General features: G+C 55.2%; 1 protein-coding gene across 16 annotated transcripts in view; it reads left to right on the forward strand.

Moving 5' to 3' along the window:
• The window catches only part of PACS2 (phosphofurin acidic cluster sorting protein 2), a 70,715-nt gene that overhangs the window by 13,874 nt on the left and 30,307 nt on the right, over positions 1–26,534 (forward strand). For all 16 annotated transcript variants that reach the window (XR_011532669.1, XR_011532670.1, XR_011532667.1 and 13 more), the window contains exon 2: positions 24,116–24,203. Coding sequence is in view for 8 of the 16 variants with exons in the window: in XM_070592987.1 (XP_070449088.1) it covers positions 24,116–24,203 (88 nt within the window). In the remaining 8 variants the exon portion in view is untranslated. The remainder of the gene's footprint in view (positions 1–24,115; positions 24,204–26,534) is intronic.

A 26,534-nucleotide genomic window follows, 5' to 3' on the forward strand; every position in this document is an offset into this window, starting at 1 on the left:
TGGAAAATGGCACCCCTGGAACTCGGGGCCATGCACGGAGGAGGCGCATGCTCACCTGATCTGGTTGTCCACTCAGTGCCCCGGAGAGGAGGCTCCAGCCGGCGCCGACGGCCCTGCTCACCTCTCGGAGTCTCTTGCCCCTCCAGAGAGGACAGGGCTGCGAAGCAGGACCTGCCTAAATGGAAGCAGTGGTGGCTTTGCAGCCCCCTCAGCCCTTCAGCCACCTGGTGTGCCATTGGCAGCACCAGGTCATGAATCTGGCCTTGTGCCAGGGGAGCTGGGGGCCCCGAGAGGTGACTGCTGTGCCCATGGTGGGTGGTGGGAAATGGTTGAGCCTGGGAGGTGGTGTACCTGACTTCTGGCCCAACCTCATTGTGACCCTGCCCCTCACCTGGGGACAGCCCTGGCATACCTGAGCACCCGCCTAGTACATGCCATGGTCCCTTCCAGATGGGCCCTGAGGGCAGTGGTGTGGCTGCCAAGAGGGGGAGAGCCCTGGGCCCAGGGACTCCACAGCATGCAGTGGTTATAAGGTGAGAAGGCCCCGGACGGCCAAGGGCCCGAGATTCAGTGTTTCCAGAAAGAGGGACGAATGCTAGGGCTGAGGTATGCAGTGAGCTCAGACCTTGATGTTGGGACTACCCCAGGAGCTCCTCTGGTTGGGGAGCAGGGCCTGGTGGGGAGCAGTGGTAGCTGGAGGGGGCTTGGGGTCAGTGCGTGTGCCGTGATGGGGGCGCATGCCCGGAGGAACAGGCAGGCCATGTATGGCCATGTGCTTGCTGGTGCGAGGAGCAGCTCTCCCTGAATCACCTCTGTTTCTGGCAGAGTGAGTGATGGAGTAGGGGGTAGGAGGGGATATGGGGCAGCAGGCCAGAGAGTGGAGGGGGGCACCTCAGGATGGACAGTTGGTGCTGGGCATTCTTCGTGTCTTAATGGCTATGTACAGCATCTCGGATACAGAGTAGCTGGTGAACTGGGTGTTCCCAGGTGGAACCAGGAGGGAGAGACAGGGGGCACCGAACTGGGGCTGGCATGGGATGACAGATAGATGGTGGTCAGGTGCTAGACGGGATAGGCCAGAAGATTGGTGGTGGTCTGAGCGTGGTGTCTCCAAGGGGCAGGACATGGGCCCATGTGGGGCAGAGGCGCCTGCAGGGTGCTTTCAGGAGAGGACTGGAGTGGGCTGGAGCACTCCAAGAAGCCCAAGTTCTGTTTGTGGGAAGGAGGAAGGCCAGGGGTTACTGGAACTTTCGCTTTGGTGACGCATCCTTTCCCAGCTGGGGCCACGTAGATAGAGGACCGCTGTGCTGCGTTACTTTCCTGCAGGCCCCGTACTGTGCAGGGCTCTGGTGACTTGCCCCTGGGCCAGGAGCATCTCTCTGTGGATCCGGGCCCCGGGGCGGCAGCTGGTACTTCCTAGGTCACCACCGGCGCTGTGGCCACCTGCCCCAGCCTGGGACATGAGAGTCCCGGGCCCACCTGAGACCCGGGGCATTCCCATCTTTCCCTGGTGATTCCGGAGGTCGCCACGGCTGGCCTTGGTCCAGCTTCCTGATGCTACGCCCTTTTATCATTTCTGTTGTCTTTGCTTTAATCCTGCTTTCTGCTTTAAGCGTGTCTTGACATCTCGCTGCAGCTGTGTCCTGTGACGTCAGCCCTCCTGGCCCCAGGAGCAGCTGTCACCCACCCAGAGTGGCTTTTCACTGGCAGGTTTCTATTTCTGTGGTGACTGATGGATGGGCACTTGTTTCTGTCGTCTTTCCTGCTTCTCTTTTCCCATTTTTGGTCATTTCTTCCTTGGAAATTGATGAAGACTGATGGAGTTTTCTTTATTACCCCCTCCAAGAAATCTGTTTTCTAGCCCATTTGTCTGTTACTGATTTGCTTAAAAAGTGAGATTTACTGATGTTGAAAGGAAGCCAGCATCCCTTCGCCTCCCAAGCACTTGGGACGCATGACTCTGCACCCCTGCCCCTGCCGCACCCTGATTTCAGACCCCTCCCCACAGAGGGCTTGGCAGCCGCGCCCCAGCTCCACTGCAGCCGGCTTCCCTGAGCTGCGGCCTTCAGTCTCCTTGTCGGGCTGGGTGGGGCTCGATGCAGGAGAGGACGCCCACCCCGCGCCCCGGGGTTGCAGAGTCCGGTGGGTGAGCTCCTGCCCTCGGAGTTTGGGCACTTCTGTCTCGTGGCCTCTGCTGCGGTCCTGAGGAGCTGGCCGTAGCCTGCTTGTGGTTCCTTTCTGGGTAACGTGTGTTCTCTCTGGTTGCTTGGGAGGATTTTCTTTGGGTTTGGTGTGTGTGGGTGTGAAGTTATCATCGTCATTTCGTCCTCCCTGGGATTCTGTTTGCTGAACGTGAGCATCTGTGTCCTTCCTCGTTTTGGAAGACTCCTCATTTTTCCTTGTTCAGTAGACACGCGTTTCCCCTTCTTTGCCTCCCAGTTGGCGTTCCTGGTGGGAGCTGCGCCCTGCGTCTCTCTGTGAGGCACCGGCCCACGAGGGCCACCCTCAGAGCTCCATGGTTGGGCCACGAATGGGGGGGCCACATGGTGTGGTGCTGCACAGAGTGCCATGACTGCTCCCTGAGCACTTGACCCCAAGCAGGCCGTGGGTGTCAGGGCAGTGAGGGAGCAGAGGGGCAGTTGGGGGTCACCTGTGTGGCAGGCACCCCGGGCACTGGGAAGTGGTTGGCATGCTGACCTGTCCTGGGCTGTGGCCACTGTGGCTGGGAGCAAGGGCAGCTGCCGTTCCTCGGGGCTCTGCGTCCGGTCCTCTGACAGTGAGATTGCGGTTGCCTGTTGGCCTCCAGGGCTACCTTCCTCCGTGGGAGCCTTCTGCAGGATACTGCATGGCACAGATGGGACGTGGTGCTGGTGGAAATCTCGGTCCAGCAGCCCAGGGTCCCTCCGTGCGCTGGCCCCCAGATCCTGGGTGCAGAGTTCTGAGGGCTGCCAGATAGGAACCCCATCCTCTTGTCTCTCTGGCACCCCTTCAGCCTCACAGAGGGGAGGGGTCTTCTTCCTAAGTGAGATATTCAGTCCCAGATGTGTCTGCCTGTTGCAGGGTAGAGAAAAAATCCGAGACGGGTTTGCGCTCCATCCCGCTGCCCGTCAGCTCGGGTGGCCACAGCAGAGCACCATGGACGGCAGCTTAAACCACAGACACTTACTTCTCTCAGTTCTGGGGGCTGGCAGTCCCAGATCAAGGTGCTGGTAGAATCGGTGTCTGGCAGGGGCACCTTCTCATGTGTCCTCATAGAGTGGAAGCAGCAAGGGAGCTCTGTGTGGTCCCTTTATTAAGGGCACTGATCTCCTTCGTGAGGGCTCCACCCTCATGACCTAATCACCTCCCAAAGGCACCGCCTCCTAACACCAGCACTCTGGGGGCTAGTTTTCAACATGGGAATTTTGGGGGAAACAGTTCAATCTGTAGCACCCACTGCCCCCACAACATTTTTGGGGGCCGCCAAGAGCAGTGCACACTCGCCTGCTCCCCCTCACAGGTGCTTCGAGGCTGCAGGTAACTGCTGCCCCGACCCAGTGCCTGAAGGCCGTGTTGTGGTTTTTCACCTGCATGGACCCCGTGCCCAGCAGAGCCTCTTGCGCGGTGGGCCTACAGTCTTGTGTGCTGGGAGCGGGGCTCTGGGCATGGGTACCCGCCAAGCCTGGGACCCACAGCTGGGTCAGGGCCCATGTAGACCAACAGTGTAGGACATCAGAGAGACACACAGACCCCTGTCCCTGCTCCCCGCCAGCCCCATATGCTCCCGGCTCCCACGTCTCCCCTCACCTGGGAGTTGGGCTGCCCCCGTGTTTGTTCTCATCCTGCAGCCTGGAGTTACCTGATGCCCCCCAGACGGCCACACCCACGCCTGCAGGACCAGTTCTGTTCCTCCCCTGACCCTGCCCACGAGGAGGGGGTACATCAGGAGGCTGCCCCATTGTAGATTGTTAGCCACACACAGCACAGGTGCTCTGTGGTCGGCTGGGGGCCTCCTCCTCCTGGCCCTCATGGAAGCCCATCACTGAGGACTGTGCTGCCCGCCCTGGGGGACTCAGTGCCCCCAAGAGAAGGTTCTGGTTCCTTGCTGGTGCCACCTGGGGACATGCCTGGGACAGGCCAAGCTAGGGGTAGGGCCAGGGTATGCTCTCTGTGCCCCTGGGAAAGCTGAATGTTGCAGGAGCCAGGAAACAGGCTGCCTCCTTCCAGGCCCCTCCCTGTGTGTGCCTGCACCCTCCCACCCTCATCCTGCCCCACGGGTAGATTTTGGCAAAGAAGCCAGAGGAAGGCCATTGCCTCACCCTGTCCAGGCAGACCTCAGGGCTGGTGGCTAGCCAGGCCCTTGCTCTCCTGGCTGAGAGTCACCTGAACCACGGATTCCCGCCTGGAGCAGGGCTGCCTGGAACCGTCGCTTGGTCCCTCAAGTCTGCTGTGGCAAGGTCCAGCCCACAGGCCATGCAGGAGGGGCACGTGGCCCAACTGAGGTGCTCCTGGGTCTCCCCAACCTACCGTCCCTGCCCCCTGCAGCCAACCGCCGTCCTCTTCGGTGCTGAGCTTCCCAGCACCGGCCTCTGCTGCCTCTGCTAAAGTAAAGCCCCTTGCTGGGGAGGAGCCTCACTCATAGAAAGCACTGGACAGGGGCCCTTTCCTGCCAGGAGACCACCGTTGGCCCTCGCCTGCAGGGGACAATGTGGGGCTCCCCTCCAGTGGCTGGTGAGGTGCGCCTTCATGCCTGGGGCTGGTGGGTTGGAGGTGGAGCAGCAGGGGGTGACTTCTGGGGCCTCTGGGTCACTGAGATGGAGGACACCAGCCCAGCAGGCCCAAGGACTGGGGTGTCCTGATGGCCCAGAACGGCGATGACCCCTTGTCGCTGGCTCATGGAGTCCCGGGGCCTGTGCTAAGGTTGTGGGTGTGTGTTCCACCATTGCCCACATGACCCCCTCGTAGCTCTCCCCACCGACCTGTGGTGCTCTCTGCAGGGGCCTGGGCTGATGTGGCCTCTAGTGGTCCCCTGGCTCCTGCCTGTGTGTGGCCATGCCTCTGACTCCAGCGCCCACCACCACCTTGCTCAGGGACCGGCTCCTTGGCCTCTCCTCTCTGTTCCCTGTTCGCCTGCAGCGGGGCTGGCCTCTGCTGGAGCAGGAAGGTGGGCTCACAGTGATCCAGCCGACCCTCCCACTTTGCTCCTTCCAGGGGGTCCCAGCCCTCAGTGAGGAAGCCCCTACTGTCCCATCTCCTTCAGGAGCCATTCTGGCTCCACACGCAGAGACACTGAGAAGGTACCTCTGACCTTCTCCCCTGATTAGCAGGAAGCAGCCGTGTCCAGATAAGGCTCAGACACCGGAGAAAGCTGAGCTGGGCCAGCAAGAGCTGGCAGCTGCTCCGGGCTGCCGGAGAAAGGTGCCCAGCACTCAGGATGCGGGTGGACTCGAGCCCTCAGCCTTTCAGAGCCAGCTCCTGAGCACTGTCGAGGCCATGGTCACCATTGCTGGGACGTCTGCCGCTCTCCAGGCCCCTGTGACTGCGCGTGGCCCTGCTGTCTGGACCTCCAGCACACCCAAGCCCTGCAGGGTGCTGCGTGTGGGCATTCCTCCGCCTCCGCCCTGGTCCTGTTCCTGGGCTGGCGGATCCCCAGGAGAGGGCAGGGCGTGGGGGCCGCCTGACCAGCTGCCACTGCAGAGCTGCAGCTCCCACTGGGCAGACACGCGACTACGCAGACAGGGGTCGGCTCCTGGAAACAAAAGGCCCCTTAGTGTTCCCTCCCGCCAAACACACAACGTGTTTGGGCCACAGAAGCAGGCCCCGCGCACGACTGTGGTTTTAACCCAGCCGAGGCCACTCCTGGGCCCACGTGGTCTGCTCCATGTCAGGCTCGAGCTGAGCCCAGCTGGTGGGAATGTGCAGTGGGGCCGCTGCCCTGGGAAACAGTCTGCAGTCCCTCAGAAGGTTAAATGTCAAGTCGCCATGTGGCCCAGCAAATCACTTTCAAAAGAATTGGAACAGAGTCTCAAAAAACAGCCTGGACACAAATGTTCACAGCAGCTCTGTTCACAGTGGCCAGAAGGTGTCAACGGCCCAGACATCCATCAGTGGGTGAAGGCACGAACAGAATGTGGTCTGCCCAGAGAAGGGAATAGTATTCAGCCTTAAAAAGGAAGGAAGTCTTGACACATGCCACAGCGTGGATGAATCTGGACAATATGATGGTCAGTGAAGGAAGCTGGCACAAAAGGCCGCATGCTGTGTGTTTCTCTCTATGTGAAACGTCCAGAGCAGGCGAGTCCAGTGAGAGAGAGAGTGGACTAGAGGCTGCCAGGGACTGGGGAGTGGGAGGGGGGTGACAGCTCAGGGCAGGGGCTTTCTTTGTGGGGTGATGAGGATGTTCTGGAATTAGAGGTAATGATTGCTTAACATTGTGAATGTAATAAATGCCACTAATTTGTACACTGTAAATGGTTAAAGTGGTCATTTTTACGTGATGCGTATTTTACCACAATAAAATAAAGTCGTGAGAAAGGGGGCAGGGATGGTTCTCAAATCAAGGAGACCAACCAGGCAGGGAGCAGTGACGCACGACCCCCTCAGACCCTGTCTACTGACAACAGGGAAAGCACCTGGGGTGGCGGGCTTGGGCAGTGGGCGTGTGGAAGACCCCACAGGAGATGGCCCCTCGCTCGTGGGGGATGCGCCGGGGCTTGGGGTCTTGATGCCCTGTCACTCTTAGCCGGTCGGCAGAAGTCCAGGTGCACACTGGGAGGGGCCCTGGCTGTTGAGGGGTGTTCCCTCTTGTAACTGTTGCTCACTAAGCCTTTGTGACTTTTCTGCAGAGCTAGAGTTTCTCAAAATAGAAAGTGAGGGGCTCTGGGTAGCAGGGAGTGAACCAGCCCCGGCCCTGGAAGGTTCTGGAGCCTGAGTTTGCTATGCGTTGTGGGTCTGCGCTTCTGTGACTCGCCCCTTCACAGCATGGCCCACGTTTCTGTGGATCGTTGTCCTTTTATTGTGCATCTGTAAGAGCCTTTGTTCTGGGGACACTGGGCCTCTGTCTGCTGTCGGCACCGTGGCTGTCTTCCTGCCTCCATTGTCCGCCTCTGACTTTGCTCCTGGGAACGTCCACACTTCCGATCTTAGGAAGAGCTAGTGTCTCGAGGAGCGGGGAGCCGCTGCTCTGGGTCTAGAGCCTGCCTCTGTCTGAACCTGCCTGCTCCCTTCCTTGGTGAGGCCTGGGCCAGTCCCATGCTGCTCAGGAGACCGACAGTGGACGAGAGCGCATGTCTCCCAGCCCTGGGCGCCATCGCGGATGAGGGAGTGAGGCAGCAACGCTGCAGTGTGGACCCCATTGCTGGGGGGCGATGGCACAGCGGCCCACATGGCTAAACATGGTCAGGCGTGATCGGTGGGCAGGTCAGGCCCCAAGGGGTCAGCTTAGATCCTGTGCTGAGAGTGCAGGATGTCTGGGGGTGCTGTCTGTGCAAGGGCCTGCCCAGAGGCTGGACAGAGGCAGTCAGCCGGCCCTGCTAGCTAGACGTCTCCACACCAGCCAGCACCTGGCAGGACGTGCAGTCACGGGGCAGCCACTGCAGTGCCCAAGGGTCCTGAGGGCTTCCGGGAGATGGGGAGAGCCAAGGGCAGGAGGGCTGGCGTTGGCCCCTGGGTGGTCAGGAGGCCTCTGGCTGCACATTGACCAGGGACTGCATTTATGAGGAGGCAGGGGGGAGCCCAGGACCACTGGGGAGGGTCAGCAGCGGGGAACGCTGAGGGCGGGCCAAGCTCCCAGCCTCTCTGAAGGAACCGAGGCACAGATGCTTAGGGCGGAGGGAGGAGCCTGGTGGCCCCCTCGTCCCTGCTCTGGACGTGAGCAGACCCTAGGGTCCAGGCCAGCAGAGTGACGGAGAGGAGGTGAGCAGGGAGTGGAACTCCACAGTGGCACAGCCCTACATCTGTGAAACAGGAACGGGAGGCCCTGGTGAGAGAACATTCCAGAACAGTGAGAGTTAGTGGGAGCCAGAACTTGATGGCAGACACGGAAAGCTCAGCACAGGTGCTCAGTGTAAGCTGAGGAGCTCTCCCAGAAGATGGAGCAGAAACAGAAAAGATGAGCGCCTTAGGGCCTTGCGGGAGCCCCAGTATCCCAGTAACAGCTGCCGCACAGGGTGTCCTGGTGCTACTTCTGGGAAGACTGTCATATGGGCCCCTACCGCCGCCCGTCCACCCACTGCGCCTGGCCCTGCGTTCTGTCCACTCTGTTCTGTCCACAGGTGGCCAGCAGGTCCCCTCCTCAGGCCACCCAGGAAGGTCACTGCTCTGCTGAGTGCCTGCTGGAGCCTGACCATGGCCTGGCCGCAGCGCGCTGCCCTTCATTCTCCTCCCCTCCACTCAGGACGGCTCTCCTCGCGACCGGTCCTGTTGCCCAGTGTCTGAGGGAGGGGCATGTTCTCTGCTCGCCACTGCCCAGGGTTGGCACTCACACCATCCCCTCCCTCTGGGCTGGTCCGGGGTGCAGCTGGGTGAGACAGCCCTGCTTTCCTCTGAGGGGCGTGGGCCCTGTTTGTGGGAGAGAGCCTCTTTGCAAAAGTTTTCACTCAAAAGATAAAACCAAGCTCTTATGCATTGTTGGTGGGAATGTCAAACGGGGCAGCCGCTGTAGAGGTGCCTCGGAAGACCAGGCGTGCGACTCCCACGTGATCCAGCAGTTCCAGTTCTGGGTGTGGACGCAGAAAAACTGAAGGCAGGGACTTAAGTAGATATTGCACGTCCATGTTTACAGCAGCGTTATTCATGACGGCTAAAACTTGAGAGCAACGCATGTGTCCACAGACGGATGAAAGGATAAACAAAACGTGGTCTGTTCGTACAATGGAATGGTATGCAGCCTTAAAAAGGAAGGAAATTCTGACACGTGCTACAGCATGGGTGAACCTGGAGGACATGCTGAGTGAAATAACCAGTCACGAAGGACAAATCCTGTATAATTCCACTCATGAGGGGCCCAGAGGAGTCAACTTCATAGAGACAGAAAGCAGAATGGTGGTGCCAGGGTCTAGGGGAGGGGAGGGGAGTTAGTGTTTAATGGGGACAGAGTTTCAGTTTGAGAAGATGAAAAGTTCTGGAGATGGATGGTGGTGATGGCTGCACAACAGTGTGAATGCGCCTAATGCCACTGAACTGCACTCTTAAACATGGTTAAAATGATAATTTTTATATTATGTATATTTTACCAGAAAAAAAAAAGAGAAACATTGCTAAACTCTTCGCCCAAATCAGGCTATAGCAATTAACACTCCCACCGGGGGGCGATGTTAAAACCAGGAACCCTGGTGTCAACCAGTGTGGGCCTCCCACTGCCTGACTGGGCTCCAGGGGAGACCTGGAAGGGGCTCAGGTGGCCAGTCTGCCTGGGTTCCTGCTCTGAGTGAGGAGTCGTCTCCAGACCCCCAGACCAGCTGAGCCCCCGGGTGGGGTCCTCCACCCCTCATCCTCCTGGAGCCCCAGGGACCCAGGTGGTTTTCTGCCCAGACCACCCCCCCTTAGAGAAGCAGTCCCCACCCTGCCACCGCAGGTGTCCTCCCACAGAAAGAAGCGGGGCTCCCCATCCCTGGTTTGCATTTTACATGCGGGCTGTGGGGAGATCAGTCTTCCAAAGAGAAAACTGCCGCATGCTGTTGCCAGCCTCGTCTCCCCTCTCATCTCCACTCTTGGAGCTCCTGCCCTCCCCGCTCTTGGGCTCTCCATTCTGAAGGTGGATGAGCCGAGGGCTTCGTCTTGGGATGGGCGCTGGTTCTGGCCAGGTTTCCCAGAGGCAGGAAGGGGGAGCAGGGCTGTGGGGCACTCTGCGGGGCGTTGTGCGCACGGCTTCAGGGATGGGACTTGGAGGACTGGACGGAGCAGGCCTCCCGTCAGCCCCTGGATGGTGTTAACCGCGAGACATGCCTGTTGAAGTGGAAATGCCTGCAGGCCTTGCGTCTATAAAAATTTCTGCAAAACCAAGTTTCTATGAACTTTTAAAAATGTCACTTGTTCTGCAACTCACAAAAATCAGGGAGCGTCAGCATGTGGCACCCCCAGTCTGGATGTCACTCCCTCCCCAGGATGCCTTCTCTGATGCTGGGTCCCCTCCGGAGCCTGGCCCCACAGCAGAGCTCTTCCCTGCTCCCATGGGCTGTGCGTGTTTGACCTTTGTGGGCTTGTTGACTGACCCCAAGGGGAGGTCCCTGCCACCCCTTCTTTCCCATTCCCAGGGCCTTCTGCTTCCTCTTCTTACTCCTCCCACCAGCTTCTGTCCCAGAGTCCCAGGGCTCAGTGTTCATCTGTCCCTGACTCCATGCTCAGCTTGACCTCTGCCCTCCAGGGTCCAGGCCCAGCAGCACCCATGCTACCTGGTTCCCTGCGAGTCCACCAGTACGGGTCTACTCCGGAGTGTATGTGGACGACCCTGGAAATTCCTCTCCCCTGTGGGTCCTCTCCCCCTCCCTCCCCTTCCTCTTCCTCTCCCTCCTCCCACCACTCCCTGAACTGCTGTCCCCTCTGGCCCTGTGAGCACCTCCTCTTCCTCCAGACTGACCCTCAGGACCCAGTCTTTCAGCCCTGTCCAGTGCAGGCCTGCCCTTCTCCTGTCCGTGGCCTGGGCCTGGGTGGCTTCCCCTGGCAGCCCTGCGCTGGGCAAGGACCAGCCCGCAGGAGGCCTGCCTTCCTTCCGGGTGAGGGGGGACACCGGGCAGTGCCGGGCGTCAGCTCGTGGCCCAGGAGCTCGTGCCGGTGGAGCCTGTGCTCCACAAGGCCCCCTGACCTGAGCACACAGGGAAGCCGCAGCACCACTTGTGGACACGGAGAGACAGAGGGAGCTGGGCACCTGCTGGTCTGGCCTGGTCTCCTGGGAGCCTGCTTGCTGGCAGGACGTGGCTCTGAGGTGGTCACACCTGCTTTCAGCCCAACTGCAGCCCGGCCTGTGGTGTCTGGTTGTCCTGGCCCTGGGCGCCTCTGCAGCTCTGCTGACTTCCTGCAGGCACACCTCAGTCTCTGCTTTGCAAGTTCTTGGGGATGTAAGGCTGTCCCCTTGTGTCCCCCAGTGTTGGCAGTGGTCCCATAGGCCTGGCTCTTCCTGCACGGCAAGCACCAGAGACCCTAAGGATTGAAGTGTGTGTTCAGGGGTCCCCTCACGCCCAGAGACAGGTGCTCCCTTCCCAAGAGCAGAGGCATTTTCCACATCTGTCTTTAAGATGATCCCCAGTGTAGCATCTCCTCCCTCCCCCAGCAAGATGACGTGTCAGCAGACAGCTCAGTCAGATGCTGTGGGAAGGGAGGGTGTGTTGTGTCGCTGCCACTTACACAAACCAAGACCAGTTGCTTTGAAGAGACCATCAGATGTGGAAATGCTGGGAGAGACGGAGTAGGAACAGTTCTCAGATGCAGGCCCACGCTTGAAGAGTACGCGGGAGCTCCCCAGCTGGGGCTGATTTGGATGGAGGGGGACCCAGGGTCAGGCTGGAGCTGGGAAGGTGGCTGGGCATGGCTGGTGGGCCCCAGAAGCACGTCTGTGGGGGTTTCTTGTGGAACAGGGGACACTAAGCCGGGGCCTGGGGCCTGTCCTTCCTGAAGGGGGTTGGAGAACCAGAGTGGCAAGGAGGTCACGCTGTGAGTGGGATGGTGGACCACCCGGTGAAGTCAAAACCCCCACACTGGTGTCCCCTGTGGCTGTCGATTCCGAACAGAGACTCACTTTAAATGCAAATATTAGAGAATGAGAGAGTGAGCGTTCCGTCATGGGAGCATCCAATTCAAGTTGTTTAAAGAACAGAGTAATCTTTAAAAAAATAGAAGAGTGCAGATGATAAAGAGCAAAACTGTAATGAAATAGAAAACAATATTGAATATTAGCAGAAGCCCGAGTCGACTGCTTGGAAGGACTGTAGCAAACCTTTGGCAGACGTGATCAAGAGAAAAAGAAAGCACATGTGTAAACAATTTTGGGAATGGAATGATAAAGTCAAACGCTATAAATGTTGTCAATAAATATGAAAACTTGAGGAGGAGGATAATTTTCTAGGAAAAATATGAATTACTTAGTAATTGACTTAGCAAAATAGAAAACACGATGAGACCGATTGCACTGAAACCTCTCTTCCCTGAAGAGCACCAGATGGTTTTACTGGTGAATTTTACCAAATCTTCAAGAAATAAGCCATGTCTCATGTGAAGTGTTCCAGAGATTGAAAAGAAGTTATAAAAGAGGCGAAGCGCCCATTTTTATAAGGGCAGCACAAGGGAAGAGAGTAGGTGAAAATCCTCAATAAAATGTTGACCAAAAAAATCCCTCCAGGGCGGGTCCAGCCCTGTGGCTGAGCGGTTAAGTTCGTGCGCTTTGCTGTGGCAGCCCAGGGTTTCACCGGTTCGGATCCTGGGCGTGGACGTGGTACCGCTCATCAGGCCGTGTTGAGGCAGTGTCCAACATGGCACAACTAGAAGGACCCCAAACTACAATATACAGCCATGTGCTGGGGGGCTTTGGGGAGGAAAAGAAAAAAAAGGAAGAAGAAGATTGGCAACAGTTGTTAGCTCAGGTGCCAATCTTTAAAAAAAAAAGAATCCCTACAGGGTATAACAAGGCGAAAGTACACTGTGAAATGGGAATTATCTCAGAGGTGTGTGGGTGATTTAACATTAGGATATTTATTATTTTAATTTATTACATTCACAGATTGAAAGAAAAAATTAAAGGATATATCCAGAAAAAGCATTTGATGAAATTCATCATACATTCTTGGGACTATAGAAACAAAAAGGAACTTTATCCTGTTATAGGGTACCTACTAAAAATCTGCAGATCTGCCCTATCCAATATGGTCACCTACATTTAAATGAATTAGTCCTTTTACTCGTTAAAATGTGTGATTCAATTCTGTGGTTGCGCTAGCCACGTTTCAAGTGCTGGCTCCTGGCCACCACGTCAGTGCAGCTGTAGAACATTTCATCCTTGCAGAAGGTTCTACTGACCAGTGCTGCTACACGTACGTCATTCTTAAACATTAGAAATAGCACCTTTCAAGTCAAGAAGAAGAAATGTAACTCTTTAATGTAATTTTTTTTTTAAGGATTTTTAAATTTTTTTCCTTTTTCTCCCCAAAGCCCCCTGGTACATAGTTGTATATTCTTCATCGTGGGTCCTTCTAATTGCGGCATGTGGGATGCTGCCTCAGCGTGGCTTGATGAGCAGTGCCATGTCTGCGCCCAGGATTCGAACCAACGAAACACTGGGCCGCCTGCAGCAGAGCATGCGAACTCAACCACTCGGCCCCGGGGCCAGCCCCTTTAATGTAATTCTTGATGTGCTGGCCAGTGCAGCAAGACAGGACAATTAAACAGGACTGGGCTGAAAGGAACAGTTGCCATTTGCAGAGGGCGTAATTGTTCAAATGGACAATATGAAAGTAAACAAGATTTTAGAACCAATAAGAGTCCTGGAAGGTTGATTGATAACAAGATCAACACACAGAATCAGTAGTGCTCACACACTTGCAATAACCAATTTGAAAATAAGAAAAACAATGTCACTCGTAAAAGCAGCTATCTAGGAATAAATTGAACAGAGGATATTGAAGACTTTCCCAGGAGAAGCATCCAGCCACTTGCTCGAGGACGTGAGACACCTGAGTAAGGAGGTGCAGCGACTCAGGCAGTGACCTGAAGGTGTCAATTCTGCATAAATGCAATTCGGTTTCATGAAACTCCACATAGTAATAGAACTCGGCAAGCTAGTTCTAAAGTTTATGCGAGACAGACAATCAACTTTAAAGAAAAATGAAGTGTGTTTGTGTAGGGGGGTATTTTCCTTAGCAGATACATATTTAAATAAATAAGCTATACTAATTAAAACAATATGAAATTGGCAGGAGGATAGACAAATTGACCCATGGACCATAGCACAGAAACACAGGACCGCGCCTTCAAAGACAGGACATTCATGAGCAAGGAAACGATGTGCTCTTGAACAAATGGTTTGGGGACAGTTGGGCATCCATATAGGAAATAATGAAACCGGTCACTTCCTCACCCTGTACACAAAACAACTCCAAATGGATGAATGACCTCAATGTGAAAAGAGGAAGTGAAAAAATTGGGAAGAAGGGTGTGGAATTAAAGCACATAGTATCTGGGAAGCGTAAATCACAAAAGGCATACGTTCAATTATGTCAGCATGTTTTAGAAACCCATTTGTATGGCAGCCTCCAGCCAAGAGATGATCTGTGCAGGTACGCATGCCAGTGATTACACCTAGAATAAAGGAAGACTCCCTCGACAATGAGGAAGTGTCAGTGCAATAGAAAAACAGGCGCTGTGGACGGGCGGTGTCCAGGGACGCTTGTGACCGGTGACCACCTGGCAGCGGCGTAGCCTCCCCAGTCGTCAGGGCGATAGAGTACAAAATAAAACAGCGGGAGTCCCGTGCGTCAGACCCCACGTCCAGTGATCCTGTTCGTTTGGAGGGTGGGTGAGCGTTAGGGCTGAACTGTGAACAGGTTTACATGTTGAGTTCCTAGCTCTCCCAGCACCTGGGTGCGTGACTGGGTTTGGAGATGGAGCCTTTGAACAGGTGATTAAGTTAAATGAGGCCGTTAGGGTGGGCCCTCCTCCACTGTGAGTGGTGTCCTTATGGGAAGAGGAGATTGGGGCACAGAGACACCTGGCTGTGCACACAGGGGAAAGGCCATTCGAGGAGGCAGTGAGAGAGTCCTGGAACAGCTCCTTCCCTTGACCCCCGAGGAAACCCGCCCCACTGGCACCCTGCTCTGGGACGTCCAGCCTCCGGAAGTGTGAGATGATAGACATCTGTTGTTGGAGCTGCTGAGCTGTGCTGTCTGTTATAGCGCCCAAGGACACTAACACAGTGAACGTGTGGGAGTTGGCACCCCCTTGAGGCCCATAGGAGTGCACATTAATCCTGCAACCTTGGGGGACAGCTTGACAGTGTCCTTGGACAGATTCCAAGTGCACAGAGCCCAGACCCAGCCACCCCACTTGGGTTGCTGATGCCTCAGCGCAGCTCGCACCCGGACCCACAAAGACGCAGACCAGAGCGTGCTTATAGTATCAGGTCCTTGGGAACAGCCCGAGTGGCCGTCAGTAGAGGATGGAGAAATCCTGTGCTCACACAGTGAAGAAGTGTATAGCTGGCAGGGGTTACCCATGTTGGTTCTATGAGCGGCATTGACAGCTCTCTGAAAGTAATGAGGTATTGGGTGAATAGGGCAAGTTGGAAAAGCATCAGCAGAGTGGCATTAGCCGCGTGATTTAAGAAACAGAACGGTACACTCTGCCCTGTATGTGCACCTGTAGTCAAAGCATGGCGCGCCCGGCAGTCTAGGGTACAGCGACGTCTCTGCAACAGGGAGCCGGAAACTCAGAGCTACCCGAGCTAGTGCTGATTGCTGCCCGGTGTTATGGTGCAGGTGTCAGTGGTCCAGGGCTGGCTGGGGGGCTCTGCTGTCCTTGGCACATGGCTTCCACTTCTGCGTCCAATGTGGCTGCCTACGTCCTGCCATTGCAGCCAGTGGGAAGGGAATGAGCAAGTGCCTTGCCTCCTTGACGTGATGCACATCGCTTCTGTTCAGGTTCCACCACCCGGGCTGCTCAGTAGCCTCGCCCAGCTGCCCGAGAGTCAGGACCAAGGTCTCTGGCCAGGAAGCCGATACCCAGCTGACGTGGGGAGATTGGAGTTTGGGGACAGCGGTGCGTCTCGTGGAAGGAGGCCCTCCTGGAGATCACGGTTCCTTCCAAGGGAAGGGAGGGAGGGTGGTGGGGAGAGCACACAGTAGGTTTCTGTGGTTCTCGTCGCCTTATTTCTTTAAAAAGCTCTGAAGTTAGTGTGGGGAACATCTGTTAATTCTCGTTGGCCGATATGTGGGTTTTTGTGGCATTACTCTTTGTAATTTTTCTGTACGCCTCACACTTCCCTATTTCAGAAAACCAGGACACTGTTTCTCTAGGAGTAGGTACAAAGTTGGCTGTTTCTGCTCTCCTGTTTGAGCAGACACAATCGGAGGGCCAGACGGAGCACGAGGTGTGGAGCAAGTCTCCTTCCTGTGGACCCGTGGGTGCTCACCTGTCAAGGGGATTACATTGTACACTGGCCCCATGTTTAAAATACGCTGTGCTTCCTCTGTGTTACTGCTGAGGCTGTCGGCGATTGCCGGGTGTTTACCAAGTAACATCCCAGGGTAGTGGTGAATCATCATTGGGGGTTTTCAGTGTGTTCTGCAATAAACCTCATCCCTGGCTGTCTGCAGTGGGACCCTCAGGCCTTGCTCTAGAACGATCCTTGGGTAAAAACAAGTGGCCTTTGTTCTTTCACCTCGCTCAGTTTCTGCATGCAAATGATTCTTTTTATGCTTCTTTTTTTTTTTAAGATTTTATTTTTCCTTTTTCTCCCCAAAGCCCCCTGGTACATAGTTGTACATATGTATTTTTTCGTTGTGGGTCCTTCTAGTTGTGGCATGTGGGATGCCGCCTCAGCATGGCCCAATGAGCAGTGCCATGTCCGCACCCAGGATCCGAACTGGCGAAACCCTGGGCCGCCGAAGCAGAGCGTGTGAACTTAACCACTCAGCCACGGGGCCGGCCCCTCTTTTTATGCTTTTAATGCTGTTTGCACAAATAGCATCAGTTTGCACATATCTTAGAATACCAAAAAAAAAAGAAAAAACCAGGGGAAACCCAAATGGCTGTAGGTGTTCACAGTGGTGGGAGAGGTGCGTCTCCCGTGAAGAAGCAGGGCGTCCATTCTGGGGAGGTGGTTTCTCTGCAGAGCCCTGAGCCCGCTCCAGGGAGCAGGCGAGGAAGAAGGCCACCTTTTAGACTGAAAGCCGGTGCCCCACTCGCGGCCTGTTGAGCTGTTCCTGTAAGGGGGGGCTATCAGAGTGGGACTCTGTGCTTCCTGGAGAGTCGTCCTCGTGCTGTGGACAGTGAACGCTATACCCACTCCCTTCACCGAGTCAAGTTGTGAGCAACAGAAACTTCTAGGGGCTGGCCCCGTGGCCAAGTGGTTAAGTTCGCGCGCTCCGCTGCAGGCGGCCCAGTGTTTCGTTGGTTCGAATCCTGGGCGTGGACATGGCACTGCTCATCAGGCCACGCTGAGGCAGCATCCTACATGCCACAACTAGAAGGACCCACAACTAAGAATATACAACTATGTACCAGGGGGCTTTGGGGAGAAAAAGGAAAAAAATAAAATCTTAAAAAAAAAAAAGAAACTTCTAGAAACAGGAGTTGTGGAAGCCCTGAGAATGAAGAGAATGAGACCTTTGAGATCCCAACCCAAATAAGTTCCCTGGAAGCATTTCTGTTTATTCGAAGCAGGATCCACATAAGGCCTTGTTTGCAATTGGTTAATGTATCCTTCAGGTCTCGTGGGTGTTCTTAACTTGTGGAAGGTTACTTTTTAAATTTTACACACGGGGACATTCAGCCGGCCCAGCGCTGAGCCTTGTCACCCTGGCGACCAGGCTCTGAACACCGGACAGCCCACCCGCACCAGCTGCTTCCTGCCCCCCGAGGTGGCTCCCGGCTCCGCTGACCTGCCCTCTCTAGGACGCCGTGTCAGGGTGGTCCCCACTCTGTGGGCTGCCGCGCGCATGCACATGTGTGTGCACATGTGTGTGCTGTGCGCGCATGCACGCGGGTGCTTCAACCCGCCTCCAGTAGCACTCCTGGTGTGGGGATGAGCTCTCCGTCTGTCTGAAGAACTCTAGGCTGTTTCCAGTCAGGGGCGCCTGTGAGCACCGCTGCTGTGAACACCCCTGCCCCAGTTCCCGTGCGGACACAGCCTCCACGTCCCTGGGGTGGACACGAGGAGTGGGATTGCAGGGTGGGGAGCTGCCCGTGCGCCCGGTGGCATTCCCGCCAGCAGGTCGGAGCTCCAGGCCGCCGATACCTGGCCAGTGCGGGGTTAGGTGTTGGATTTTGTTTCAGGCTGTGTAGTGGGTGGGCAGTGGGGCCTCGTTGTGGTTTCAGCTGTGCGTCCCCAGTGACTGATCACAGGGAGCATCTCTCTGTGCACTTGTTTACTACCCACAGATTTTTTTTTTTTTTACAATTTTAAAAAAGGAGTGGTTTTTTTTTAATTTTATTAATGTTATGATAGATTACAACCTTGTGAGATTTCAGTTGTACATTATTGTTAGTCATGTTGTGGGTACACCACTTCCCCCTTTGTGCCCTCCCCCCACCCCCCCTTTTCTCTGGTAACCACCGATCAGATCTCCTTGTCAATATATTAACTTCCACCTATGAGTGGAGTCATATAGAGTTCGTCTTTCTCTGACTGGCTTATTTCGCTTAACATAATACCCTCGAGGTCCGTCCACGTTGCTGCGAATGGGCCAATTTTGTCTTTTTTTATGGCTGAGTAGTATTCCATTGTGTATATATACCATATCTTCTTTATCCAATCATCAGTTTCTGGGCATGTAGGTTGGTTCCACGTCTTGGCTATTGTAAATAATGCTGCGATGAACATAGGGGTGCAAGGGACTCTTCTGATTCCCACAGATCTTTTTTGATGAAGTGTCTGTTCAAGTCTTTTGCCTATTTTTTTGGGGGGGTTGTTTATTTTCATATTGTTGAGTTATTTTGTTTTTTGCTGAGGAAGATTTGCCCTGAGCTAATATCCATTGCCAGTCTTCCTTGTTTTTCCTTTTATGTGAGCCGCTGCCACAGCATGGCTGCCAGAGTAGTGGTGTAGGTCCACACCTGGAACCAAACCCAGACCGCCAGAGTGGAGCACGCTGAACATAACCACTAGGCCACCAGGGCTGGCCAACATATTGTTGAGTTTTGAGAGCTCTTTATATGTTCTGGATAAAACCCTTCGTCATATGTGATTTGCAAATATCCTCCCACTCCCCCCCACTTAGCTTGGCTTTTCATTCTCTCAACAATGTTTTTCACAGAACAAAGTTTTAAATTTTGATGAAGTCTGACTTACCAAGCTTTCTTTTTCTGTTCTGTTAGTCTGTATGCCTTTCCTTTTGTCAGTACCACACTATCTTGATGACTGCAGGTTCACAGCAAGTCTGATGTCAGGTACCGGGAGGCCCCAGCTGACTTCGTTCTCCTTTGTCAAAGTTATGTTGATTATTCCGGTTCCTTTGCCTTTCTACATCAATTTAAAAATCAGTTTATTGATGTCTACAAAAAAGTCTTGCTGAGATTTCATTGGAATTGCATTAAATCTGTAGATCTAGTTTGGGGAGAATTAATATCTGTGAGCATGGCATGTCCCTCTGTTTACAGTTGTCCCCTCATCTGCGGGGCACACGTTCCAAGACCCCCATTGGAAGCCTGAAGCCACAGACAGTACAGAGCCCTCTGTATACTATGTTGCTCCCTTTATACACATACCTGTGATAAGGTTTAATTTATAGATTAGGCACAGTAAGAGATTAATAACAATAATAGTAAAATAGAACAACCATAACAATGCTGTAATAAAAGTTACCATATATCTCAGCAGCTCAGCATAGATTTTTTTCTTTCCTTATTAGGTCAAGAACTTCCACCTTGTCACATAAAGGAAGTACTTTATGGCTTCTCTTTGCCACGCTCGTACCACCAGCATCACTGCTCTCACCCTTTAAGGTCCTTCTTAGGTAAAATAAGGGCTCCTTGAACTCAAGCCCTGTGGTGCTTCCACAGCTGGTCCGACGACCCGGACAGCTACTGCGTGACTCACGGGCAGGGAGTGTGCACAGCGTGGACACACTCCACAAAGGGTGATTCGCGTCCCGAGCAGGACGGAGCGGGATGGTGGGAGATTTTGTCACACTACTTGGAACGGCAGGCAATTTAAAATGCATGAATTGCTTGTTTTGGGAATTTTCCGTTTGATATTTTCGGAGTACGGTTGACCGTGGGTAACTGAAATAGAGGAGAGTGGAACCGTGGATGGCGGCTGCCGCGTGTGGGTCTTTAGTCCTTGTTCCAGCAGTTGGGAGTTTTCAGTGTGCAGATCCTGCATTTGTTTTGTTAGATTTCTTTCTTTCTTGTTTTGGAGCTATTATAAATGGAAGTTTTTAAAAATGACTTCCACTTGTCCATTGCTTTTATATGTTGAACCTGTGCCGTGTGGCCTTGCTAAGTTCATCAGTTTTGGGAGCTTGTTTTCACATTTCTGCAGTCCTTGGGATTTTCTTTTCTTTTTTTTTTAAAAGATTTTATTTTTTCCTTTTTCTCCCCAAAGCCCCCCGGTACATAGTTGTGTATTCTTCGTTGTGGGTTCCTCTAGTTGTGGCATGTGGGACGCTGCCTCAGCGTGGTCTGACGAGCAGTGCCATGTCCGCGCCCAGGATTCGAACCGACGAAACACTGGGCCGCCTGCAGGGGAGCGCGCGAACTTAACCACTCGGCCATGGGGCCAGCCCCGTCCTTGGGATTTTCTATATGAGTGATCATGTCTGCAGATAAGAGCTTTATTTTTCCTTTCCAGTCCTTCTGCCCTTTATTTCCTTTTCTTGCTTTATTGTCCTGGCAGGCCTTGAGTGCTGTGCTGACTGGCAGCGGTGAGCGGGCGCAGCTTTGCCTCCTTCTTGATCTCGGGGGACAGTGTGCTGTCCCTCACACCCAGCGTCATGGGAGCTGGGGGCCTTTTGGACATGCTCCATCGGGTTCAGGAAGTTCCCTTCTATTCCTAGTTCACCCAGAGTTTTTAATCACGAATGGATATTGAATTTTGTCAAAAGTCTTTTTGGGTCAGTTGAGATTTTGTGGGTTTTCTTATTTAGCCTGTTGATGTGGTGAATTACGTTGATTTCAAACGTTGGACCCGCTTTGCCTTCCTGGAGCGAACCCCGCTTGGTCGTGGTGTGATGTTCATGAATATTCCTTTCATGTGTGGCTGAATTCAGTTTGCTGATATTTTGTTGAAGATTTTTACGTTTATGTTCATAAGGGATGTTGGTCTGTGGATTTCTTTTTCGTACTGCTTTTGTCTGGTATCGGTATCAGAGTAATGGATAAGCTCTGACAAGTATTGCTTCCTCTTCAGTTTTCTGGAAGATATCATGTAGACTCGTGTCATGTCTTCCCTTAATATCTGGTTAAATTCACCTGGAGTTTTCTGTCTCAGAAAGTCTTTATTAGTTCAGTTTCTTGAGTGGATTGGGTTGTTCACGTGACTGTCCATCCTGGTGAGTCTTGGCAGCTGTGGCTGTCACAGGGCTGGTGCGTTTTATCTGAGTGCTGGATTTACGTGCCCGCAGCTGTTGGTCGTGCCCCTGATCCTGCTTGTTCGGGTCTGTAAGGTCTGTAGTGGTACTCCTCGTTTTCCTGCTACTGCTCATTTTTGTCTCCTCTTTTTTTTTTCTTTGCGTGGCTAGAGGTTCTATCAATTTTATTGATGTTCCCAAAGAACCAACTTTTGGTTTTATTTTCTCTATTTTCAGCTTCATTGCTTTTGCTTTTATCCTCATTATTTTCTTCCTTCTGCTCACGTTGGGTTTATTTGCTCTTCTTTTCCTAGGGTCTTAAGGTGACTGACGCTTACCTTGTGTGGTTGAGACCTTTCTTCTTTCTGACGTAAGCATCAAATGCTGAAATTCTCTTCTCAGCACTAATTTTGCTGCATCCCACACGTCTTGATTTATTGTATTTCACTTTTGTTCCGCAAGAAGTCTCTCTGATTTCCTTCAAGACCCCTCTCTGGCCCGTAGGTTGTCTGGGCGTGTGCATTTAGTTTCCCGAGTGCTTGCTGTTCTCCTGCTCTCTCTGTCGTTGACTTCTAGTTAACTCCATCCTGGTCAGAGAACATGCTTCATACTTTTTGGTTCTTTTAAATGTGTTAAGTGCTTTCTACCCGGGATACAGTCTCTCCTGGTGAGTGGGAACCCCTTTGATCCGGCTTCTTCTCTCCTCCCTTGCAGTTCTTTTGCCCCTGGGCGGAGCCCTGCAGAATCTGCATGGCCCCAGGGCTGGAGTGGGCTGGGCTGGGAGCTGAGGGGTGGCCCAGCCAGGTGAGGTGTCAGGGACTGTCAGGGGCACATTCCATTTGCCTCCAACCTGGGGCTGTCCCTGCTGGCACGTCAGGGCGCATGGCTGCCTGGGGAAGCCCTGAGTCTGGCTCTTGGCCCCTGGGCCCAGTGTAGTGCAGGTGGTGTCACCATCGTCCCCCTGGCGGCCCCTGAGGGCCTAACAGGCTGAGGTGAAGGTTGGGTGGTTTGTGCGGGTCTTAGTCTATAAAGGTGACTGAATGATGACACGGGGAGGTCAGCGCCATGAAAGAAAAGTTCGTGTTGTTCTCAGTCCCCTGGAAACAACAGGCTCAGCACACCATGCAGGGCCACGGGGGAGCACCAGGTTGGCAGGAGGCAGAGGGAGCGAGGGGAGGCCCGGCCAGAGCCTTTATTGGGGTTTCCTCAGGAAAGGCATGGCATGGCAGGGTGAATGGCTTAGGATTGCCAGTCTGAATAGTCCTGGTGGACCTTGGGGCCCAGGGAATGTCCTAGTTGTCTGCCAGCTGGCCCTGGGTGTTTGGGCAAGGGTATTGGCTTGGTGTTGAGGGTTGGGTCAGGAGGGGGTTCAGGGTACAGGCCTGCATCCAGAGGAGATGGAAACAACTTTGGCCCGTAACTAATGGAAGCAAACTGTAGAATCTGAGAAAACAAGGAGCCGTGGGGTCTTCATTTCATGCCCGGAACAGCGGTGGGACCTCTGTTCCATGCGTGGTTGACAGGTGCTCTGGGAGACTTTCCCAAGCTGCGCAGTTGACTCTGCCCTTGCGTGTGTGCAGCCTGAGCACACCTGCCTCAGCCGCGCCCCCGCTGCCTGGCTCTGGCCATGTGTGTGTGCAGTGGGAGGGCCCGGCCTTCTTCCTGGCCCACTGTGTCCCCACGCTCCGCTCAAAGGCACAGAGACAGAAGAGCGGAGAGTCACTTTGATGCTGGCAGGTGGGCTATGCTCCGTGGCCTAGCCATGTCTGGCATTTGTCCTGCTGCCTCAGGTTCAGATGCATACTTTGGGGACCAAGTGACAACTCAGGTGGGCATGGAAAGTCTGGATTTCCCAAATGGGACTCCTAACACAGATGTTGGGGACTTGGTCTGGGCACGTGACCTGTCCAGGCAGCAGGGACATTTTAGCCTGGATGGTCACGTGCTTACCCTCATGTAGCCGTGTCGCTGCCCGTGTGAACAAGCAGACTGGCATCTGAGTGGGAAAATGGCCAGGGCCTCAGGGAGCCGTGGAGAGGTGTCCAGTCTATGGAAGCTTTCCTGTGGGTCCTGGGGCTACAGTCCCACACAAGCGCACACCATCGGCTCCTCAGTCCTGGGCGCCTTCGTGTTGTTGTTCTGGAACCCACCCCGTGTGGATGCTGCCTCCCAGAAGGTGAGCATTCGTACGGCAACAGCAATCGTGCATGCTGGGTCTGCAGTGTAAACACTGCAGCCAAAGCAGAGTAGAAGGTTCAGGTCCCACCCACTCTGTTCGCCAGGGACAGTGGTGGACACAGTGCAGGCTGTCCTCCAGGCCTTCCTAGGCAGGGCTGGCACACATCACCACAACTTTGTATGCAGAACAGAATGATGGAGGTGAAGTTGGCAGTGTGAAGGTTCAAGAAGGCCGGGGGTGAGGGGCCCGGGGGCCATGTAGGCAGGGCCTGCAAGGTGGGCGAGGCGTGCCGGGCCCCGGAAGACCTGTGCTCTCACAGCTGGGAGCAGGTTCCCAGCTGGCTGGCACCCTGGTCCCTGGGGGTTTCTGTGGTCTGCGGTCTCAGATTTCCTGTCTGCCCTTATCCTGCCTGTCCACAATCCCACACTGACACCTGCACGGGAGGCAGACCCGCCTCGGAGACCCTCTGGAGAGGGGCGCTTCGCCGGACAGCCTGGGGGTGCTGAGGCGCCCGCTGTGTGCAGGGACCCCAAGGGTGGCTCCCAGCCTGGCCGGGCCTGGGCAAGGGCTCCTGGGAGATGTGATGGCCAGTCTCTAGGAGTGACCGTGGTGCTGGAGGCCAGGGGCTGAGGGCATGTGGTCCAGTGCAGCCTGGCTGAGGCCGGGGCTGCTGTGGGGTGGGGACGTTTTGGTGTGAGGAGGTGTGGAGGGTGTAATCACTGCTGAGCCAGCTCTGTGCCCTTCGCAGGTTGTGCAGCCTGACCTTGAAGAAGCTGGTGGTCTTCAAGGAGCTGGAGAAGGAGCTCATCTCCGTGGTGATAGCCGTCAAGATGCAGGTAAGGGTTCTCTCTCTGCACTGTCCTGGGACCGCGTCGGATGCCTGTACTGTCCAGGAGACGAGAGTGGGCAACACCCACCACAGCTGGCCCCTTACCTGTGCAGGTGGCCGGGAGCCCGATTCTGTCTTGGAGCCAGGGGGCCTCTGCCCAGGCAGTTGGCCTGGAAGATGGTCCTGATGCTCTGGCAGGGTTAGAACCCTCGGGGGCACAGTCCTGTCCCCATGAAGGACCAGCAGCCCAGCGTTCAAGAACATGGAGGAGAGCGAGAGTGCTGAGCTCGCTGCCCATGGGCCTTCCCAGAGCAGAGGCACGGGCGGAATGCCTGTGCTGGGTCATGCTTGCCCCTCCCTGGCCAGCCCCTGACCCAGGCCCGGCCCAGCCGTGCCCACCTCTCTCCCCCACACCATGGTAGTCCGCGGCCCTCAGGTGGCACAGGCTCCTCTGTTTGGTCTGATTTCTGCCTTTCAACAATAACGGTGTTTCAGGAGGGCCCCTCGCCCTGCCCGTTCCTCGGGGGAGAGTAGCCCCTGGCCCTCAGTGCTGCCTTCACCCGGCAGCAGTGGAGGGGCCCAGCCAGCCGTGGGGCCACCCGCATAGTGCCTCCTGCAGCCCTTCACAGCTGTCCCCTGGCAGGTGTGGGCCCATGTGCAGGGTCCGCCTCTGCAGGCCCTCCCTCCCCCAGAGCAGGCAGCCATGTGTACCGGTTCCTCGAAGTGTGGGAATGTCCGTGGTGTGGCCCTGCAACTGAGCCACCGTAGATGCAGGTGCCTGGCCTGTTAGGACCCCTAAACCATCAGACCCATGGGGCGGAGGGCCTGCTTCACCTCGGTCCCAGGCTACTGGAGCCCAGGCTGCAGCCCTGCATGGTTGCTCAGGACCCCAGCCTCGGCTCCTGATGCAGGGTCTCCGGGGCTGGCTGGACCAGCATGAGTCAGGCTCTTCTCCAAACTGAGAGCTCCAATTTGAGTTTGAGGAGGAGCATCTTTATTTCTCCAGTCAATTGCTACCATCCAAAAAATGTTAGACTTCTGAATAAAGATCTGAAATCCTTTTCTTCAGCAAAGATGCTGTTGTAAGATCTCAGCAACAAAGCAAGCTGTCCCAGGCTGTGTGCTGGGCTGCATGTCGGCCCACAGCAACATGCCCCACATGAGAATCGGCCCACCCGTGTGCAGGCGCCATAGGCTATGCTCTGGCCTCCTGCCTGGCCAGTGGTCAGGATCTCACCAGATCTTCAGACCACGGTGGAGTTCACCCATCCCTGGCCTATGACTCTAGTGCTGACCGCTGACATGATTGATCTGCTCCACACTCTGGCCCTATTCCTCGACCTCCTTCCCCCAGCTACCCATCTGCGTGGTCTTGCCTCTGACCCCGTCATTACTGAGAACTCAGCTTCCAGGGTCAGGGCCCCAGGATCCTTGGAGCCATCCCACCTCTCTAGCTCACCTGAGTACCCCCATCAACTGGCTGCTTGCTCTCTGCACCCCGTGGCCTCCCCTGCAGACCCTCAGTTCCTTGCCTGCTTCTCTTTGGGCATTCTCTCCTGCCTGGGTCACCTGTTATCTGCTCAGTCTGCGCCTGCGTCCGAGGGGTCGGGCAGGGCTGGAGGAAACGGCCTTTGGCCTTCTCCGAGATGTGCCTTTCAGACCTGCTCCTGTCTCCTCAGCCCCTGCCCGAGCTGAGTCCCTGTTTCTTAATTCCCAGAGGAAGCAGATGTGCTGGCTCCCTCACTAACCTGCGTCTGTGCACGTGTGCTCACTGCCCTCCTGGTCTGTGCGTGGACCCTCCCTTCTCCCAGCACAGGCTGGTCAGTTCAGGTCCTCTGAGAAGCAGACCCTAAGATGGGGTCAGATGTGCAAGAGATCTGGGGGAGACGCCTGTGAGGGACAAAGGGGCTTGGCTGGAGGATAGGGGGGTGGGGAGGGGTGCCTCCACACCCGTGCTGAGCTCCCTTGCTCTGTCGGGGGCTGGGAGCAGCCTGGTCATGAGGCCTTGGCGCTGCCATGTGGCCCAGCAGGCAGCAGCCAGGCCACTGTCAATGGGCTCCTCAAGCAGGACATCTGAGCAGAGCGTCACACGGCAATGCAGGCCAGCCCTGCACCTGTGCCCAGGACCCCACACCCCCGTCACTCCCATCAACTCTCATGTCCTTGTCCTGCACCCGCACCTCGCTCCTGCTCTCACCGTTTCGCCTAACCCCTGATCTTGGTCAAACGCCTCAGGAGTCACCCCCTCCACCCTGGAAGCCACCTGGTCACCTCTGTTCTCCTTTCCAGCCCTGTGATCCTACCCCTCCTGGTGCCCCACAGACGTGGGGTTACAAAT

Source organism: Equus przewalskii, chromosome 25 (genome assembly GCF_037783145.1).
Source record: "Equus przewalskii isolate Varuska chromosome 25, EquPr2, whole genome shotgun sequence".
Taxonomy (NCBI): Eukaryota; Metazoa; Chordata; class Mammalia; order Perissodactyla; family Equidae; genus Equus; species Equus przewalskii.